Source organism: Salvelinus alpinus, chromosome 27 (assembly GCF_045679555.1).
Source record: "Salvelinus alpinus chromosome 27, SLU_Salpinus.1, whole genome shotgun sequence".
Classification (NCBI taxonomy): Eukaryota; Metazoa; Chordata; class Actinopteri; order Salmoniformes; family Salmonidae; genus Salvelinus; species Salvelinus alpinus.
In genome coordinates, this window is record NC_092112.1 from 22,637,533 (window position 1) to 22,659,034 (window position 21,502).

The following is a 21,502-nucleotide window of genomic DNA, read 5'->3' on the forward strand; positions in this document are numbered from 1 at the left end:
TGAATATTTCTTTAAATGTCTAATGGCCGGGGGCTGGGTTTCTACTAAGCTAACCTACGTAATTGGGGCGGCAGGTAGCCTAGTGCTTAGAGCATCGGGTCAGTAACCGAAAGGTTGCTGGATTGAATCCCAAGCTGACAAGGTACAAAATTCTACCGTTATGCCCCTGAACAAGGCAGGTAACCGGTAGGCTGTCATTCATTGTAAATAAGAATTTGTTCTTAACTGACTTGCTTAGTAAAATATATATATATATTTTAAGATGGTCACACCAAGGATAATTTAGCTATTTGATTTAGAATTGTAGGACACCTGTAAAGAAAACATATAGAAAATATATTTGAAGAAACATTGAATTTGGCCTTTCTGCTTTTAGCCCAGGATTTTTATTAATTTTTTTACCCATATTTAATCCCTAAAGTACTTCCATATATACTTCCATTAATTTGTTTAACTGGTACTGGGCTACCTTCAGACAAGTTTTGTGAGGCTTGTGGGCCTAGAGCAAAACAATCCACATGAATGTGTTCGTGAGAGTCTCATCTTCCCATAGAGGGGTCATATTAGTTTGTAGCCCAAACAGTTCGTACGCTTCTAGACGTTTTCGTGAGCAGACCGATTTTCGGAATGTCTCCTGGTCTGAGAAACACCGCTGTAGCTTTGCCACCTTCCACTGCAGATGCAGAACAAGGCCGACATTTGCGGATGTGGTGGATTGAGAAGCATCCCATGCAAAAAACATTCATTTTGATGGGGACTTTTGTTTTATGATAATTCGATTTTCGAGGAGGAAATGGACATCTACTCTAGGGGGTTCAATGACCGGTATATGCCCACACCATTCTGTTGTTGGGTTAAGCTGACACTAAAATCAGCTTTTTAACGTACTTATTTACAACAACAAAAAAAGTATTTCACTATTGTAATTAATTATAGGTCACATTTAATAGAAATCTGGAAACACTGCACAGTTAGTGTAACGGATGTGAAATGGCTAGCTAGTTAGCGGGTACGCGCTACTAGCATTTCAATCGGTTACGTCACTTGCTCTGAGACCTGAAGTAGGGTTTCCCCTTGCTCTGCAAGGGCCGTGGCCTTTGTGGAGCGATGGGTAACGATGCTTCGTGGGCGACCGTTGTTGATGTGTGCAGAGGGTCCCTGGTTCGCGCCCGTGTCGGGGCGAGGGGACGGTTTAAAGTTATACTGTTACATTGATGCTGTTGACCCGGATCACTGGTTGCTGCGGAAAGGGAGGAGGTTGAAAGGGGGGTGAGTGTAACGGATGTGAAATGGCTAGCTAGTTAGCGGGTACGCGCTACTAACATTTCAATCGGTTACGTCACTTGCTCTGAGACCTGAAGTAGGGTTTCCCCTTGCTCTGCAAGGGCCGCGGCTTTTGTGGAGCGATGGGTAACGACGCTTCGTGGGTGTCAGTTGTTGATGTGTGCAGAGGGTCCCTGGTTCGCGCCCGAGGTCGGGGCGAGGGGACGGTTTAAAGTTATACTGTTACATTAGCTTAAATCAAATATAAAGGGCATGCTGTTCCAACAGTGCAGCGTAAGTGATTGTCATCTTGAGCGTCACTGATAGCACATAAATTACAGTCCTCCCGCGCTTTTTATCGATTGTTGTTTACCCTATACCCGCCAATAATAGGCCTACCCACAGCACAGTTTGACGCAGTTAAAACTTTCACAAGAAGCAAGAGCATGTTTCTCAGAATTCATTAGCTTATAGATCCTAGGTATATCAATGCACATCTTGACATTACGATCATTTCACTTACATCTACACTCATCAATAATTTAAAGCCTAAATATTGTAGCCTACCTGATTTGGCTGTAGGTCTGACGCACGTGTCCCCTCTGACCAATTGACCTCCCAGAAGCACCGACCATCCAGGCAAGTAGCAGCAGTAGTAGGACATCCGTGGACATAATTTCCACACTGACAGCGTTCTGGACCCAATTGTCCAAAAGTCCAGTTTCAGAAAATAAAGGCTACAGTGAAAACGTTTTACGTGCCTCGGGCATGATCCTTGGTAGGCTACCGTTCGCGCCAAATCAATGTGAAATACTACAGACACATATACACACTGAAACATACCACTGTATTTGATCTCACTGTCGGAAAGCAATTTCGTCTAAACCTATAAATCCTTCCACGTCAGATGGCTCGGATTTTCTCCCTATCAGTATATGTCAGCATATAGCCTACGCCCTGTTTTCCGTCTGTCAAGAGCGGATTCCGTTTGCCAGGTTAAAATGTGAGTGCAGTTCTCAGAAATGATAGATTCCCGTCCCCACACCCTAGCCTAAATATATTTACGTATTTGAGCACATGATATGATATTGTTAGGCTATATGGCGGGAATTATTGAAAATGATCTTGTGGGCTGGACTGCCTCAGAACACCTGACACGTGGCTAAGGAACATACACTCTATCAAAAGTCTTGAAATACACTTTTTCATAAAGTAAATCCTATAACAATCTATCTGTTTAAACAATGGCTATTCACTATTCTTTGTTTTCACAACAATGTCCACTCATTGTTTTCATAATACCATATTGACAGCAGCCTATAGTCAAATAACATTACCGCGTTGTAATGTAGACGCTAAAACATTGCAATTACTACATTTTGTAATCTATGGGTAGGCTACATTAGCAGCCCACATCGGAGAGAGTTTTCACAAGGCTAAACAGAGCTGTAAGCTGCTGCATGAAACAGCAGCACAAACAAAATCCACTTTTATTGAAGCCATGTGCATCTCACTGTAATGGATGTAATAGCCATTACTGGTGTTAGATCAGTGGCCTTACTGCGGAGGTTTCCAACCTCTGGTCCACAGACCAGGCTGAACCACTGTCTGGTACTGTGACTACGGATGCTGGACTGGACTTTTTAACAAGACATGCAGTTTATTTTGGGATAACTGTCACCACAATAATTCCTGATGCTTTTTAAGTAAATCCAAAAGCTATTTCCAGTAGTGAGAGGAGCACCATGTCATGCTCTGTTGACTTCAATAGAAGACAGGAGAAGAGAAAGTTATTGTCCAGCTCACAAAGGAAATGTGTATTTTGGTCTCCTCCCAATCCCCCTAGAAACAAACACAAGACACATTTTGGGAGAAGGACAGGGTCAGTCACAGTACAGCACCTCATGAGCAGTTTAGGGTTTATGTGCCTTGCTCAAGGTCACAATGTTAGTAGATGGTATACATGATCTGAAACCAGCAGCCTTCCGGTTGTCAGTTCAGTTCACACTTTTCATTGCCCAGCTCTGGACTTGAACCAGCAACCTTCCGGCTTCTAGATTGGCTCTGGACAATGTTCCTGTTTATTCTTGATATAAGACCGACTTAGATGTTTTGTAAGACCTGACAACACTAGCGATGGCTTGACAAATCAAGTAGTACATTTCTTAATGCCTACCATTGAGATGTTTATAGCCTACTATTTTTTCCCTGTTCCTATGCTCATTCTATCATTTGAGCTCATTTTAGTAGCGTGTTCTGTGTAATCTGTTGGCCTGTGTGTCTGTGGGGGCCATTGGGCTTGGCTGGCTTTGTGTTGTTGTCAGTTGTGCTTCTACTCCAGGCTGGGAGATTTACCCTCAACTGCTTCCCACGAGGGCTAGCCTTTCGTGATTGTATTCTCGCCTGCGAACAACCGATTATTAATGATAAATTATGTTTAGGTGAAGGACATAGAAGAATACATTAAATGTGTGACAAAGGATGACAATGAAGGTCCCTGTGAGAGACAGCTGGTTAGTCAAGCAGCAATCATAGTGTTTGTGTGCAATGTAACTGTGTTGTAATTCTCTTTACTGATCTATGTATACTTTTTCCTTCTTGGTGATAAACTGATCAAACATTAATGCTGATAAGCTTAAACAAACCCTTCAACAATTTCATGTCTCCTTCAGACATGAGAGGAAAACTTCCTGAAGAGTTTATTTCCAAAACGCTATATCCACACATTTTTCACATTTGTGTTAATTCACTAGAAATTATTGCATGTAACATTACTGTTCTCATATTTTTAATTCATAGATTTTTATATGTGTAATAAAATGTTGTTTTTTTACACTGAGTGTTCAAAACATTAGGAACACCTTCCTAATAATATTGAGTTGCACACCTTTTTGCCCTCAGAACAACCTCAATTCGTCAGGGCATGGACTCTACAAGGTGTTGAAAGTGTTCCACAGGTATGCTGGCTGTGTTGATTCCAATGCTTCCCACAGTTGTGTAAATTTGTCTGAATGTCCTTTGGGCTAATCAGAAAATGTATATACTGTATAGTGTCTTCAACTCCTTGTTCCACTGATATTCTTAGGGAAAGCTGTGCTTCTACATCTGCATTGCTTGCTGTCTGAGGTTTTAGGCTGGGTTTCTGTTTAAGGATTTTGTGACATCTGCTTTATAAATACATTTGATTTGATGATTTGATGATGGAGGAGCATCAGTATACTCCAGTACTCCTGATGGAGGAGTATCAGTATAATCCAGTACTCCTGATGGAGGAGCATCAGTATACTCCAGTACTCCTGATGGAGGAGCATCAGTATACTCCAGTACTCCTGATGGAGGAGTATCAGTATAATCCAGTACTCCTGATGGAGGAGCATCAGTATACTCCAGTACTCCTGATGGAGGAGTATCAGTATAATCCAGTACTCCTGATGGAGGAGTATCAGTATACTCCAGCACACCTGATGGAGGAGTATCAGTATAATCCAGTACTCCTGATGGAGGAGCATCAGTATACTCCAGTACTCCTGATGGAGGAGTATCAGTATACTCCAGTACTCCTGATGGAGGAGTATCAGTATACTCCAGTACTCCTGATGAAGGAGTATCAGTATACTACAGTACTCCTGATGGAGGAGTATCAGTATACTACAGTACTCTAGTACTTGTTATGGAGGAGTATCAGTATACTCCAGTACTGCTAATGGAGGAATATCAGTACACTACAGAAATGTTACTCCTAATAGAGGAGTATCAGTATACTCCAGGACTCCTAATAGAGGAGTATCAGTATACTCCAGTAACGTTACTCCTGATGGAGCAGTATCAGTATACTACAGTAACGTTACTCCCGATGGAGCAGTATCAGTATACTACAGTAACGTTACTCCTGATGGAGGAGTATCAGTATACTCCAATACTCCTTACGGAGGAGTATCAATATACTACAGTACTCCTGATGGAGGAGTATCAGTGCACTCCAGTACTCCTGATGGAGGAGTATCAGTATACTCCAATACTCCTTACAGTGGAGTATCAGTATACTACAGTACTCCTGATGGAGGAGTATCAGTATACTAGAGTACTCCTGATGGAGGAGTATCAGTACACTACAGTACTCCTGATGGAGGAGTATCAGTACACTACAGTACTCCTGATGGAAGAGTATCAGTACACTACAGTACTCCTGATGGAGGAGTATCAGTATAGTACAGTACTCCTGATGGAGCAGCATCAGTATACTACAGTACTCCTGTACTGCCTATGAAGTCTTAGTATACTCCTGATACTACTGTATCATTAGTTGATCCCTACCTGCAAACAGAATCAGGACAGAACCCGGGAAGTCTCTGAATAGGCCAAAACACAGGGAGGAGCATAGTACTATTCTGTGCCAGACTGAAATCGGATTTACAGATAAAAGAAGCACCACCACTAAAACACAGCATCTGGTCAGACTAGGCATAGCCATGAGGGCACGTGAACGTATCTTAGGGATTGACTGTCAGCACCACAAATAGTAAAAGGGATGTAGCCACGTGGTGTTATGGACTAGGGTAGCACCACAGGGCAGTTAGGATTGTTCTGCAGCAAAGATTTGAAAGCTATTATACTTCATGTTCTCTGATGCATATATACAGTACAAGTGTCATGATATTGACTTTTCTGTTATGTGGCATTCATTATCTGCTTCAGATTATGTTATGTGAGATTTTTATGAACAGGAAGCAAGTGTTAGTGTTGTGGTTGAGGCAAAGGTTAGAGTTGAACTTTGCTGGGTTTCTCAGCTCAACAATATGTACATCTCAGTGGAGTTGGGTTGAGACGACTGTGGGCGGAGTGTACCTCCGACTACATCGAGTTGCCGTCAGTCGATACGAGGAAAAAGTCAGTGGTTGTATTTGACTAATGTTTTGTTAAAAAGTGTGGATTTCAGCAAACAAAGAAAGGAACACAGCTACAGAGGACAAACATAGGTACACGGTAAGGGTTTAAGAATTTAAAAACATTTCAAGTAGGGGAGAGTGGGGTAAGTTCAGACATTTTTTACATTCAGAATCACTCCGTCAATGGAAATATAGTATTCTTTCTAAAAAATATATTTACATATATGGGGCTCCCGAGTGGTGCAGCGGTCTAAGGCACTGCATCTCAGTGCTAGAGGTGTCATTACAGACCCTGGTTTGATTCCAGGCTGTATCACAACCGGCTGTGATTGGGAGTCCCGTAGGGTGGCGCACAATTGGCATAGCATCGTTAGGGTTTGGCCAGGGTAGGCCGTCATTTTAAATAAGAACAGACTTGCCTAGTTAAATAAAATAAATATATATATATTTCAGGATGTTGTGTATCCCTGGAAATAATCAGAATTAATGTAAACATTACCGTTTTGAAAACAGCTTGTCCCAAATAAGTGATCTCTTGGCACAATTTACCACAGGGTAAGTTAAGCCACCTTGCATTACCCCTTGGTAGAACACCCTTACATTTTCTCAACTTACCATTGGCTCAACTTATCCCATGGCCATTGGATCTACTAACCTAACCCCAAACATTTTTACTATATTAGCCCACACAGCTACAAGGATGCACTTTCATGCTAGGTTTAGGATCTCATATTGTAGCTTATAGAGACCCCAACTGATGTATAGAACACTCTTTCAATTATCTACTTTGGTTTACTTTAGAAAGAAGCCTCATGAAACCATTAACACAAATTCATTTGACTTGGTGAAAATCTGCTTTTTGGACCTAACATGCTGACCACTTTTCTTCCTTCACAGACATCATGAAATGATGACCTCCCACTGGGCACACACTGGTTGAATCAATGTTGTTTCCACATCATTTCAATTAAATTACTTTGAACAAACTTGGAATAGACGTTGAATTGACATCTGTGCCCCATGTGCTCTTCCTAAATATTTGTGTATGGCTTCATAGAAACAACCTACTGGGCACAAACTGGTTGAATCAACGTTGTTTCAATGTAATTTGTCAATGTATTGTGATGTGGAATTTACGTGGAAAATACATTGGATTTCAAAAAAGTCATCAATTGTTGTTTTGAGGGGCAAATTTCAACCACAGGATTGTCATCATGGTAACCAAATTTCAACATAATAAAAAAAATGTACCTTTAGAACAATCTTCAATGTTATATCCACTAGCAGACAAAAACAACTGTAGGCTGGGCAGCACCTCCTACTGACGAATTGATCTATCTAGAGCTACCCTTTGGTCTCCCATCAAGGGTTCTAACCAATCCCAGCCCTGCTTAGCTATGATATTGTCACTGACTAATACCAATGTGCTATCTTCAGAATGATTGTTAATTAAGCAGTCTCCACTTAAAAACTAGATAGATTCACTGTTGCTATCAAAGTCATTCCATAGGGTAGGTTTAACAGAGCAAATGAAATGTGACCATACTTTATCACTCATATACTGTCTCATCAATGATGCTATTTAGGCCTATATCGCATTTGTAAAGTCACCAACAGCTCTTGTTTCAATTCAACCCAGAATTTAAAAAAAAATATAGACGACAAAAGATGTAAGGATATTTAGTGATATTGAATTGTGTTTGGTTGTCAACACAACCAAATGTCAATTTTTTTAGGAGATGTATCTCTTGCTTGTATTGTTCCATCTGTGCCATGGACTTAGTCTGGCTTTGAGTCTAGTTTGTCTACAAATTAATAATTGTTTTGTTGGAATCACATCTCCATCTCAACCAACAATCTAAGTATATGAATAGGACCAAATCAAATCACACTATATATACAGTGTGTGCAAATGAGGTAAGATAAGGGAGGTAAGGCAATAAAATAGGCCATAGTGGCGAGGTAATTATGATATAGCAATTAAACACTGGAGTGATAGATGTGAAGAAGATGAATGTGCAAGTAGAGATACTGGGGTGCAAAGGAGCAAAATAAATAAATACAGTATGGGGATGAGGTAGTTGGATGGGCTGTTTACAGATGGACTATGTATGGGCTGTTTACAGATGGACTATGTACAGGTGCAATGATCTGTGAGCTGCTCTGACAGCTGGTGCTTAAAGTTAGTGAGGGAGTTAAGAGTCTCCAGCTTCGGCGATTTTTGCAGTTCGTTCCAGTCATTGGCAGCAGAGAACTGGAAGGAAAGGCGGCCAAAGGAGGAATTAGCTTTGGGGGTGACCAGTGAAATATACCTGCTGGAGCGCGTGCTGCGGGTGGGTGCTGCTATGGTGACCAGTGAACTGAGATAAGGCGGGGCTTTACCTAGCAAAGACTTGTAGATGACCTGGAGCCAGGGGTGGGTAGTAGATGGAGCTTTGGTGACAAAACGGATGGCAATGTGATAGACTGCATCCAATTTGTTGAGTAGAGTGTTAGAGGCATGTGGACATGAAGATAGGGTTGTGGTTGAGGGTTAGAGTTGAACTGGCACGTGGACATGAATTTAGGGTTGTGGCTGAGGGTTAGATTTGAACTGGCATGTGGACATGAAGTTAGGGTTGTGGCTGAGGTTTAGAGTCCACATCCCAGTGCAACCCTAACTCTAACTTCAACCCTAACTTTAACTTTAACCCTTGCTTCATGTCCAGATCTCAGTTCAAGCCTAACCTTAGCCTCAACCAACTCTAACCCAGTATTCAAGTTATCAGGAAGTAAGATATAGTCTTTCTCAATGACAGCAGTGTTCGCTACAGTTTCTATGCAAGGTGCAGTATGTAGTATTATAGCACCACCACCTGCTGTTTGAGAGCAATGGCACATACAAGATTACAGAGAACACATCTAGTTGGATTTCATCTGAAAGAACCTTCTATTGCATACTTCCTTTCAACCAATAGAGGGCAGCATGGTCTAAAACATCACTGAATTGTATCTAGTGGATCACGATGATGAGGCAGTGATTTATATATACGTCCTTGTGGCGAAGTTTAACCAAAAATGTTGTATTGTGCAATAATTTTTTGTGGAGATTTGTTTTGCAGAAATGCCTACCTGATAAATTACCTGATGGCAAGGTCTTCTTTTTTTTATTTCCAATTTTATCATTTTAATAATTTAAATGTAAAAAAATTAGCAATACACAATTGATTGGATTCATATAGCTCTTTTAGAGATGCTTAAAGTGATTTACGCATGGGGGAAACTCACCTTATCTACTGCCACTGCCAAAAAAGTAGCACATAACTGGGTGATGCCACAGCAGCCATTTTGTTTCAGAAAGCTCACCAACACATCAGCTATCACAGAGGTAAGGAAAGCCACATCTTCACCCATGACATAAAGAACTTAGAATGCTGTTGCAGTTATGTCATAGCATGTGTGGCAGTTTTATTTTAGAACTGACAGATTTTGCCCCACCTCACCAATCGCTTCTCCACACACAGAATTAATCTGGATTTGATTGGTGGAAGATTGCAGCACTTGATGCAAAGCCAACCGCATGACATTACATAAAGGTTTTTTCTATCTCTCTTCATTAGAAGTTAATCTGCACTAACCAACTGTCAACTGATGATGATGGTTCAGTTAAATATGACAGTGTGAGTATGGCATAATACAGTCCCATACAATACACTGAGTGTACAAAACATTAAGAACGCCTTCCTAATATTGAGGTGCACCCCCTTTTGCCCTCAGAACAGCTTCAATTTGTCGGGGCATAGACTCTACAAGGTGTCGAAAGCGTTCCACAGGGATGCTGACCCATGTTGACTCCAATGCTTCCCACAGTTGTGTCAAGTTGGCTGGATGTCCTTTGGATGGTGGACCGTTCTTGATACACACGGGAAATTGTTGAGCGTGAAAAACCCAGCAGCATTGCAGTTCTTGACACCAACCGGTGCGCCTGGCACCTACTACCATACCCCGTTTAAAGGGACTTATATTTTGTCTTGCCCATTCACCCTCTGAATGGCACACATACACAATCCATGTCTCAAGGCTTAAAAATCTTTCTTTAACCTGTCTCCTCCCCTTCATCTACACTGATTTGAAGTGGATTTAACAAGTGACATCAATAAGGAATAATAGCTTTCACCCGGACTCACATGGTCAGTCTATGACATGGAAAGAGCAGGTGTTCATAATGTTTTGTGCACTCAGATGATCTACTGGATTCCCTCTGGAAAACCACCATAATGGTTCTATGAGTATCATATCAGCTAAGCTATTGAACATATATCTGATTATTAACCTTTGGAGTAGAGGGAATTTGTGATAGATTGCCATGGAGGGTAGTGGCACTGGGCATCCCTGGACCCACCTCACCCTCTGTGACTGAGTTACTATGAGGGGGACAGACAGCAGTCAGCTGATGGGACAACAATAGACAACAACCTGCTCATCTATACACAGGTTACATAATGTAACATGCATCACTGTAACCTAGCAGGCAACTATTCTTTCTCTGAAGACAGAGGACAGAGGGTCAAACTGTGTTGCAGTTCGATGACAGCAATGTCATTTTTCTGCTGAATGTCTCAGCCAAGACCCCTGACATCTATGATGTTCAGTATGTCAACTACCGGGCCTTGCTTGACTGGTCAATGCTAGGTCAGATATATCCTGCTGAAAGGGATACTACTGACTTTTTCCACGTTTTGTTGTGTTACAGCCTGAATTAAAAATGGATTAAATTGAGATTTTGTGTTACTGGCCTCTACACAATGCCATAGAATTTCGCAATGGAATTATTTATACATTTATAAAAAATTCAAAGCTGAAATGTCTAGAGTCAATAAGTATTCAACTCCTTTGTTATGGCAAGCCTAAGTAAAAATGTGCTTAACAAGTAAACATAATACGTTGCATGGACTTACTCTGTGTGCAATAATAGTGTTAAACATTATTTTTAAATGACTACCCCATCTCTATACCCCACACATACAATTATCAGTTGAGCAGTGAATTTCAAGCCAGTCACTACAAAGATACAAGCGTCCTTCCTAACTCAGTTGCCGGAGAGGAAGTAAATCGCTTAGGGATTTCACCATGAGGCCAATGGTGATTTTAAAACAGTTATAGAGTTTCATGGCTGTGATAGGAGATACCTGAGGATGGAACAACAACATTGTAGTTACTCCACAATACTAACATACTGTACTGTACATGACATTGTGAAAAGAAGAAAGCCTGTAGAGAATACACATTTTCCAAAACATGCATCCTGTTTGCAATAAGGCAGTAAAGTAATACTGCAAAAAATATGGCATGAAACTTTTTGGCCTGAATACAAAGCATTATATTTGGGGCAAATCCAACATAACACATCACTGAGTATCACTCTTCACATTTTCAAGCATGCTGGTGGCTGCATCATGTTATGGGTATGCTAGTCATCGGCAAGGACTAAGGAGAATCCTAGAGGAAAACTTGGTTCAGTATGCTTTCCAACAGACACTGGGAGACAAATTCACCTTTCAGCAGGACAATTACAAAAACACAAGGCCAAATATACATTGCCTACCAAGACGACATTGAATGTTCCTAAGTGGCCTAGTTATAGTTTTGAAAATCTATGGCAAGACTTGAAAATGGTTCTAGCAATGATCAACAACCAACTAGACAGAGCTGGAATCATTTTTTAAAAGAATAATGGGCAAATCCAGGTTTGCAAAGCTCTTAGAGACTTGCTCAGAAAGACTCAAAGCTGTAATCGCGGATTCTAACATGTATTGAATCAGGGTATATTAGTGTTTTATTTTCTATAATATATATATTTTTTAAATAGCTTTTTTCTTTGACCATGACATTATATAGTATTTTGTGGTTTTCTTTGACAAAAAATATTAATAAAATCCCTTTTAATCCCACTTCGTAACACAACAAAATGTGGAAAAAGTCATGGGCTGTGAATAATGTCTGAAGGCAATGTATAAGCAACTGTACTGTAGCTCCTCCACAGGAGGTTGGTGACACTGTAATTGGGGAGAACAGGCTCGTGGTAATGACTGGAGTGGCATTGGGGAATGGTGTCAAATACATCAAATACATGGTTTCCAGGTGTTTGAAGCCATTCGCTCCATTCCGGCCATTATTATGAGCCGTTCTCCCCTCAGCAGCCTCCTGTGAGCTCCACTATGTTGTAATGATATGCTGTAATATATAGGCACATATGGCAGCAGTGTGCTGTGTAGGTGGTGGCAGCTTAGACGTTCTCACTGAGGCTAATTTCATTAGATTTGTTTGGGGATTTAAATGTTCAATGAATGCGCTCCAAAATATATATATAATACGGATCGACGGATGTACGTCCCATGGGAAGATTGTCTCCGATATAAATTATTCTTAGAAGTTAAGATTTCCAGTAATAATATCTCATAGTCCTTAGTCCTGAGTAACGCTGTCTCATCCATAAGGAAACAATATCATAATCCAGCCAGGGTTGCAAAATTCCAGTAACTTTCCCCAAATTCCCAGGGTTTACAGAAATCTTGGTTGGAGAATTCTGGATTTCCTGCATATCACCTCCTGATTCAGGGAATCTTCTAACTGGGATTTTTGGAAAACCTGGGAATTTTGGGAAAATTACCGTAACTACCTCCAGCATTTAAAAGAAAATGTTTCTTAGACTGACAACAGGCAAACACATCTGTATGGTCATGAATTATTCTCAAACACTTTTACTGCAAACTTGCTTTTAGTTTAAAGCCTTTATTTATAAAATCTGCTCCAAAAAGGATACATTCTTAATATTTGATGCAACAATAATCAGCCGTAGTTGTGCAGCTTGTGGACAAGGTTTGCATTGGTTAAGCATTTGTCCAACATGCTGACATATCTACAGCGGCAATATGGATGCAAGAGCTTCGTGCGTTCTGATGAGTGACATCACAGCTAGTAAATCCAGCTCATGCTTGTGGCTACCTACTTACTACATATAGTACCATGTTTACTAATATATTGGTTGGCTAGAATACTGGATAGAAAACTTGCACAAAGCGATATGTAGTCACTCGTAATCCAAACAGTCAATCAAACAAACAAACAGGAAAAATATAGCTGTGGCGTGAAACCACAGCCATAAAAAAAACAGTTCACTTAAGGCTGTTCAAGTTCATTACATCACTGATAATGCTTCATGATAGTTCACATAAGCATTCATAAATGGTATCCATCCTCACATAATTTCTGTGACCACTGACCTCATAAGAAATTCGGGAACTGCAGCCACTGAAAAATCTATCCAGCCTCATTGTTTTTAACATCTTAAGGTATAATGGAATATGAGTCTATCAGTGCACTAAAAAGTAATTATGTAAGTAAAGTGAAAGGCCAAAAATGAATGAATAAATAAACATAAATAAATAGGTTAATAATGAATAAATAATGAAATACTGTATCTATGTGAATCTTTTTCATGATAATTCCATCTTGTATTATGTCGGTTTACATTTTTGTGTGGTTTTCTCAATCATTATCAACTGTTAAAAATAATAACACTTGGTGCATTTCTAGAAGACATAAGTCTGTGGCTGTGTTTCAATGTGCTCATTAGCAATTGGTGCCTGCACTCACTCTGATCTGTCAAATAAACATGGTTTAGAGGTCAAACCCTCGCATTATAGAGCAAGCGTTCTGTTTTCTGGTTAAAGAGGCAAGCTTGGGCAACACTTAGCCCGTAGTCCATTCCAGATGTACGTATACTGTCAGTATTACAGATATTGTTTCCCTGCTTTGACAGTACCATGAAGATAAAACAGCATTGATTCCAGAGATCAAATTGAAATAAATAGAAGAGCAGGTAGGTAGTCCATCGTAGTTTGTTGCTTGGACCTGCATGGTTGTGTAAATAGTTTCTATAGAGAAAGTAGGAAAGCTGTACAGTTGGTGAGGATAGTATGGTGTTATCCATCCAGAGATCTGGGAAATCCTTTGTGAGATCTGCCGTTATGCACCCAGGTGTTAAGATATCCTTCACAATGTGAAATATGGAGGTCATTACCACTTTGAGTCATTATCAGAATCCAATAGCTGTCCTGTTTTATCTGGTACAGTAAACACCAGTAGATTGTCTCTCTGCTGACTGTACCAGGGCCATCTGGGAAAGCCTCAGCAGTATGCAGACCAGTATATGAGGTTAAAGATAATGTAGGATCCTGGAAAGATCATGCGGGAGTAGGTGTCTATGGCGTGGGTGTTCTGCATGAGGCTGAAGCTGCGGAAGCGCGCTTTCTTCTTGGTTCCCGTGGACTCATTGTCCAGGGATAGGTGCACCACCATGTGCTCTTGCTTCTCTGGGGTGTCCTCGGGAGCGTCAGCCCTGGTGTATCCGGCCAGGCTGTTGGTGTCGGCCTCGCTGTAGGTCCCGTCGCCATCCACCATCCCGGTCCCGGTGTGGGACATGCCACAGGTGCAGGGGAGTGACTGTAGGGCAGAGAGAAAGAGATAAATAGAGAGAGGTGGGGGTTGAGGGGGAGAGAGCAAGAAAAATAGAGAGATCAGAGTAGGAAAAATGCTGAAAGGACTCAAAGTTCAGTGTGGTATGATGAGGATCCTTACCTGTTCTCTGGCTAGGCTCAGGGACTGGCGGGCAGGGGAGAGAAAGTGAGATTACATTTAAACAAATGTATGCACACATGACTAAATCGTTTTGGATAAAAGCATCTGCTGAAAGGCATATTTATTTATTAGAGAAAGAGAGAGAGAGATCAGAGTAGAACAAATGCTGAAAGGACATAAAAAACAGCAGTACAGTGTGGTATGATAGGATGGGGGCCCTTACCTGCTCTCTGGCCTTTTCCCTAAGCTTCCGATCTTTTCCGTCCCTCACCGTCGTCAAGTAGTTGACGGCGGCATATTCCAACACCGATAGGAACACAAACACAAAACTGACCCAGAGGTAAATGTCCACAGCTTTGATGTAGGAAACCCTGGGCATGGAGGCGTTGACTCCAGTGATGATGGTGGACATGGTGAGCACCGTGGTGATACCTGGAGCACAGTACAACACACAACATCTGTGTGAGCACAAGACTGAAGGAAGTATCCTCATATAGATATGAACCAACAAATCCACACTCTTAGAGAAAAGGATCTTCAAATGGTTCTCCAGAGGGACAGCTGTTTTATGTTTTAGGTTGAATGTTTTTTTCAAAGAGTGTAACTTACCTAGTGAGACCCTGGCCGGTACGGCCCGGCGGTCGATCCAAAAGGACACCCAGGACAACATGACCATCAGAGTGGCAGGGAAGTAGGTCTGCAGCAGGAAGAAGAAGATGTGGCGTCGCAGGGTGAAGTTGATGTACAGACGGTTGTACCAGCCTGGAGAGAAGAGGACAAAGACACGTGAGGAATCACCATAAATATGAAAATGGGTTATGTTTCTCTTAAGAACCTAAGAGCAGATGTATTTGTACAACAATGTACTGTATAGGGATGCAGTGAAATTGTCACATCCAAAAATCCATACAAACTGTTGTGCTACAATATATTCAAATGTTGACTATTAATATCCTGCAACATGGAGTCAATTTTTGTATAGTATGTGTGATTTGTATACAATACATATTATCATCAGACCCTAAAACCTGATTTGTGGATCTACCTGTGCTGCTGTAAAAAGCCAGTCTAGAGGTAGTGTGAAACTTCTGGATGAGGAACTGAGACAGAGAGATCCTGTCGTCCGTGCTCAGGGACTCATCCCCACTCTTCCAGTACAGCATGAGGTCCTCATCCGTGTAAGCATCTGGAGATAACAGACATGGATTTCAAATTCAAATCTGCCAGATTTTTTGTACCACCACACCAAATCCCTTTTTAAACACAGTGTGAGGCAGTAAGAGTCCCACTACTCACAGCTCTCTAGCTCTAATGTGCAGGTCTGTGAATCCAGAGGGAAACGACTGAAGTCCATGTTACAGGCAGCAGTAACCGTCACCCTGGGGATTTAAACACAACATACCCACGATGACGCAAACATAACACATCAACCTGCTACATCCTCTATGAGATTGGGTAAATGTCTGCTGGGAAAATTTGGATCAACTGAGTTCTGCGCTGCCATCATAGAAATGTCACTGTTGCATTTCTGAAGAACGTGGAGATTGACACAAAAGGAGTCTAGGAACAGCAGCAGCTTCCATCCTCACCTAAGGCTGTAGAGCACGTGTCCATCTGGGAACACCCTTAGCATGATGTTCTCTGTGGTGGTGTCGTGGATGAACGACCTCTTGGAGTGGACGAAGAACACATCAGGCACCCAGATCTTCTTGACCAGGCGCCCGTCGAACGTCATGCTCTTATTGGTTGTGCTGGGAAAGGACAGCCTCTCGTCTTTCCAGTAGTGCCTCAGATACAGGGTCATAGTGAAGTCCTGCAGTTCACCAAAACAAAAAGAGATTGCTTTTGGATTAACTTGTTGGTTGGTTGCAGCCTTGTATAAATCCTCTGAACCCTTTTCTGGACTGAGAGTTCTAGATTGAACCATTGTATATATTGGTATAGCCGCGGAAAGTAGGGGTGCTGAGGGTGCCCCATGAAAAATCTGAATAAAAAAAATATTACTAATAAAACATTAGTGCACTGGGCCTTTACTAGCCCTGTATTAACGGACTGATATAGCAGTCTGTAGCCGTCACAAAAAAAATAGCAGCACCCCCACCCCCAAACATCTTCCCGTGGCTATGTACAGTGCATTAGGAAAGCATTCAGACCCATTTACTTTTTCCACATTTTCTTACGTTAGACTTATTCTCAAATTTATTAAATTGTTTGTTTTTTCTCATCAATCTACAAACAATACCCAATAATGACAAAGCAAAAACAGGTTTGTAAACATTATTATTATTATTTTTAAACGGAATACATAAGTATTCAGGCCGTTCACTCAGTACTTTGTTGAAGCACCTTTGGCAGCGATTACAGCCTCTTCTTGGGCTTGACACTACAAGCTTGTCACACCTGTATTTGGGGAGTTTCTGCCAATCTTCTCTGCAGATCCTTTAAAATTCTGTCAGGTTGAATGGGAAGCGTTGCTGCACAGCTATTTTCAGGTCTCCAGAGATGTTCGATAGGGTTTAAGTCTGAGCTCTGGCTGGGCCACTCAAGGACATTCAGAGACTTGTCCCGAAGCCACTCCTGCGTTGTCTTGGCTGTGTGTTTAGGGTCATTGTCCTGTTGGAAGGTGAACCTTCGCCCCCAGTCTTAGGTCCGGAGCGCTCTGGAGCAGATTTTCATCAAGGATCTCTCTGTACTTTGCTCTGTTCATCTTTCCCTCGATCCTGACTAGTTTCCCAGTCCCTGCCGCTGAAAAACATCCCCACAGCATGATGCTCCCACCACCACGCTTCACCGTAAGGATGGTGCCAGGTTTCCTCCAGACGTGATGCTTGGCATTCAGGCCAGAGTTCAATCTTGGTTTTATCAGACCAGATAATCTTGTTTTTCATGGTCTTAGAGTCCTTTAGGTGCCATTTGGCAAACTCCAAGCGGGCTGTCATATGCCTTTTACTGAGGAGTGGCTTCTGTCTGGCCACTCTACCATAAAGGTCTGATTGGTGGAGTTCTGCAGAGCTGGTTGTCCTACCGGAAGGTTCTCCCATCGCCACAGTGGAACTCTGGAGCTCTGTCAGAGTGACCATCGGGTTCTTGGTCACCTCCCTGACCAAGGCCCTTCGCCCCCTGTTGCTCAGTTTGGCCGGGCGGCCAGCTAGAAGAGTCTTAGTGGTGACTCTAGAAGAGACTCTAGAAGAGTCTTAGTGGTTCCAAACTTCTTCCATTTAAGAATGATTGAGGCCACTGTGTTATTGGAGACCTTCAATGCTGCAGAAATTGTTTTGTACTCTTCTCCAGATCTGTGTCTCGACACAATCCTGTCTCGGAGCTCTACGGACAATTCCTTCGAGCTCATGGCTTGGTTTTTGCTCTGACATGCACTGTCAACTGTGAGCCCTTATATAGACAGGTGTGTGCCTTTCCAAATCATTTACAATCAGTTGGATTTACAACAGGTGGACTCCAATCAAGTTGAAGAAATGTCTCAAGGATGAACAATGGAAACTGGTTGCACCTGAGCTCAATTTTGATTCCGGGTCTGAACACTTATGTAAATAAGGTATTTCTGTTTTTTTCTTTTTAATACATTTGCACACATATCTAAAAACCTGAGTTTGCTTTGTCATTATGGGGTATGGTGTGTAGATTGATGAGGGGAAAAATAATTTGATCAAATTTAGAATAAGGCTACAACAAAATGTGAAAAAAGTCAAGGGGTCTGAATACTTTCCAAATGAACTGTATATTGGGATTACCAGGGTCTCACCCTGTCCCTGGATTACAGCGTAGGTTTATGATCAGACATATGTTCTCAGTATAAGTAGGGAACATATTATGTAATATGTCCAGAGAGGGCCGTCAGAGTTGACATTAATGATGATGAGACGCATACAGTAATGACAGCTTTGGGTTAGAGGTTGCATTGGTCACACATATCCCTTTCCTCCCTATCTGCTCATTGATCTGTATCTGTTAATAGGCAAACGGATCTATTTTATGTCCGACTACACCACTTTATCTACCACAGCAGATCATCCTCTTTTCAATTCACCTCGCAGCATTACATAATCATATCATTGGTGTTGTTCCATTTTTTTCCCAAGGATGTGAGTTTTAGAATAAGAAAAACATGTTTCCCAAGAGGTGGTCTTGCGTTTGTTATTGTATCTCTATTTCCTTCTATGTAGTACAAACTATGTCCCACCCATACATACTGTAGTCTGATAAAACAACGATGACCCCACCCCCCATGCTATCTGTTTTATTGATAAATCCTCTTGGTGTGTCCTGTCTTCATGCATCTGCACTCATCACACCTGTTTTAAGAGACTCAAACTCATATAGATCTGAAATAATGACTTAAAATAATAATGACAACAACGAAAAAACCAGTGCCCACTTCAGTACCTTTGTCATTACATAGAATGCGTGTAGAACAGCAAATGTAGACACATTTAACAAATATAGACCACTGTAACATTGCATAATGATAATGGCATGGCTGATAAGTCTGACTGAACACACTTGTCCTCCATCATTCTTACATTATATCATTAAGGAAAGTCATTGTTTGAAAGCAATAATTTGTCCTGTCTATTTTCAAACAATTATATACAAATACTGAGATCTGAATGAAATGTAATCCTTGGTTATCCTCCCACACAGAGGCTTACAGAACATCAGGACTGCTGTTTGGACTCCAATTTGCAGCTTAGAAAAGAAGTTCCATTTAATTATATTACTGTGGTGGAACATGCGCATGGTCTTTCGTTTGAACATAAAACATAATTTCTAGCACTGTGCTTCTATTATCCATTTTCATTATCCGTCTGTGAATAAGAGATTAATGAGCATGACAAATATAGTGGATTATAGCGTATCAGCTGCAAAACACCTGTTGGCAGATTGTGAATGACCCATTCATTTTCAGGGGTTCAATTTGTTGTAGGAGTGGCTAGCATCTCTACCCATTGCATCCAATAGTTGATTAATTTAAACATTATCACAATGACCACTTCAAATGTTCCACTGACCTGTGATAAGTTATTAACATTGACTTCATTGAAATGTTAAAATGTCAATGTTTGTTTATCAATTCACTTACCATGTCCACTTCTGATATACTGTCCAAACTCTCCACCTGAACATCCACTCCCACAGGGACAGCAGGGCCTGCAAAACAACAGTCACAAGAATGAGATTATTTTTGTTTATCAGTGTACTCATATTCATCAGACAAGGTTTCAGGTGAAAACACAGGTTCCCTTTGCGAGTTGACATAAATGGTTTAAGGTGAGTTAGTGTGAAAGCGTATCACAGAGACATCAGATATCAAACATAAAAACGCAACTTTCTCTTGATATACACTGAGTATACCAAACATTAGGAACCCCTTCCTAATATTGAGTTGCACCCCTCCCCCTTTTGACCTCAGAACAGCCACAATTTGTCAGGACATGGACTCTACAAGGTATTGAAAGCATTATACAGGGATGATGACCCATGTTGACTCCAATGCTTCCCACAGTTGTGTCAAGTTGGCTAGATGCCCGTTGGGTGGTAGACCATTCTTGATACACACGTGAAACTGTTGAGCGTGAAAAACCCAGCAGCATTGCAGTTCTTGACACAATCCGGTGCGCCTGGCACCTACTACCATACCCTGTTCATAGGCACTTAAATATTTTGTCTTGCCCATTCACCCTCTGAATGGCACACATACACAATCCATGTCTCAATTGTCTCAAGTCTTAAAAATCCTTCTTTAACCTGTCTCCTCCTCTTCATCTACACTGATTGAAGCGGATTTAACAAGTGACATCAATAGCTTTCACCTGGATTCACCTTGTCAGTCTATGTCATGGAAAGAGCAGGTGTTCTTAATGTTTGTACACTCAGTGTATGGTATGCAGTGAAAATGCATGTGAACCCCTGCACAGTTTTCACATTTTGTTGTGTTAGAGTCTGACATGTTCACACTTTCAATTGTAACCCTGGGAAGTAAGTTGTGTAGATCAGTAGAAAAATGTAAATACATTAAAAGTGTCAACATTTCAGACTCTAACACCACAAAATGTGGAAACTTTTTTACTGCATTGTATTAGTGTAGGTAAAAAAATCCTTTGTCTGAGTTTAGGTCTTAACTTGGAGCTCATGGGATTTCCATATCTTCTACATACAGTACTTCTTCCTCGTTATCGCTGGTATCCTTTTCCTTTGATCAGCACCACAATCCCAGCCTCCAATTTGGAAGACTCCAATTATTACTACACGATAATACAGCTACAGATAATCTACAGCTAATATCAAAAACCGTTTGAGGGCAAACCCACACACTCATATTTTCAAATATTCATTTGATTGCAGTGGATGAGTCATGAGTGATAGATTTGTGTTAGGTGTGTGGTTTTGCGAGTATATGGACTCAAAATGGTGCCAGAGGGGATGGCTGCCGTTTTCAGCACTCCTGACCAATTGTGCTATTTTGTGTGTTTTTGTTGCGTTGTTTTGAACTTTTTTTGTACATAATGTTACTGCCATCGTTTCCTATGACCGAAAATAGCTTCTGGACATCAGAACAGTGATTACTCACCTCGATCTGGACGAGGATTTTTTTCATTAATGAGTAGGACGCAAAGGATATACTGCTCTTCCCAGACTAGGCCCAAATCCCCGTCATTCGTAAGAAGAGGAGATGCCGCTACAGAGGTTGGCGAGTCGGATGCCTGGCGAGACTGTGT

General features: G+C 41.3%; 2 protein-coding genes across 2 annotated transcripts in view; both read right to left on the reverse strand.

Moving 5' to 3' along the window:
• The window catches only part of LOC139556182 (gamma-aminobutyric acid receptor subunit rho-1-like), a 41,716-nt gene extending 39,347 nt beyond the window's left edge, over positions 1 to 2,369 (reverse strand). The window contains exon 1 of the mRNA XM_071369787.1: positions 1,831 to 2,369. Within this exon, the coding sequence (XP_071225888.1) occupies positions 1,831 to 1,937 (107 nt within the window). The 5' untranslated portion in view covers positions 1,938 to 2,369. The remainder of the gene's footprint in view (positions 1 to 1,830) is intronic.
• A 10,535-nt stretch (positions 2,370 to 12,904) lies between these two features.
• The window catches only part of LOC139556184 (gamma-aminobutyric acid receptor subunit rho-2-like), a 30,659-nt gene continuing 22,061 nt past the window's right edge, over positions 12,905 to 21,502 (reverse strand). Inside the window, exons 3-10 of the mRNA XM_071369789.1 lie at positions 19,867 to 19,934; positions 16,358 to 16,581; positions 16,065 to 16,147; positions 15,814 to 15,954; positions 15,378 to 15,530; positions 14,992 to 15,200; positions 14,769 to 14,792; positions 12,905 to 14,633 (exon numbers count right to left, since the gene is read on the reverse strand). Coding sequence (XP_071225890.1) covers positions 14,319 to 14,633; positions 14,769 to 14,792; positions 14,992 to 15,200; positions 15,378 to 15,530; positions 15,814 to 15,954; positions 16,065 to 16,147; positions 16,358 to 16,581; positions 19,867 to 19,934 — 1,217 coding nt within the window. The 3' untranslated portion in view covers positions 12,905 to 14,318. The remainder of the gene's footprint in view (positions 14,634 to 14,768; positions 14,793 to 14,991; positions 15,201 to 15,377; positions 15,531 to 15,813; positions 15,955 to 16,064; positions 16,148 to 16,357; positions 16,582 to 19,866; positions 19,935 to 21,502) is intronic.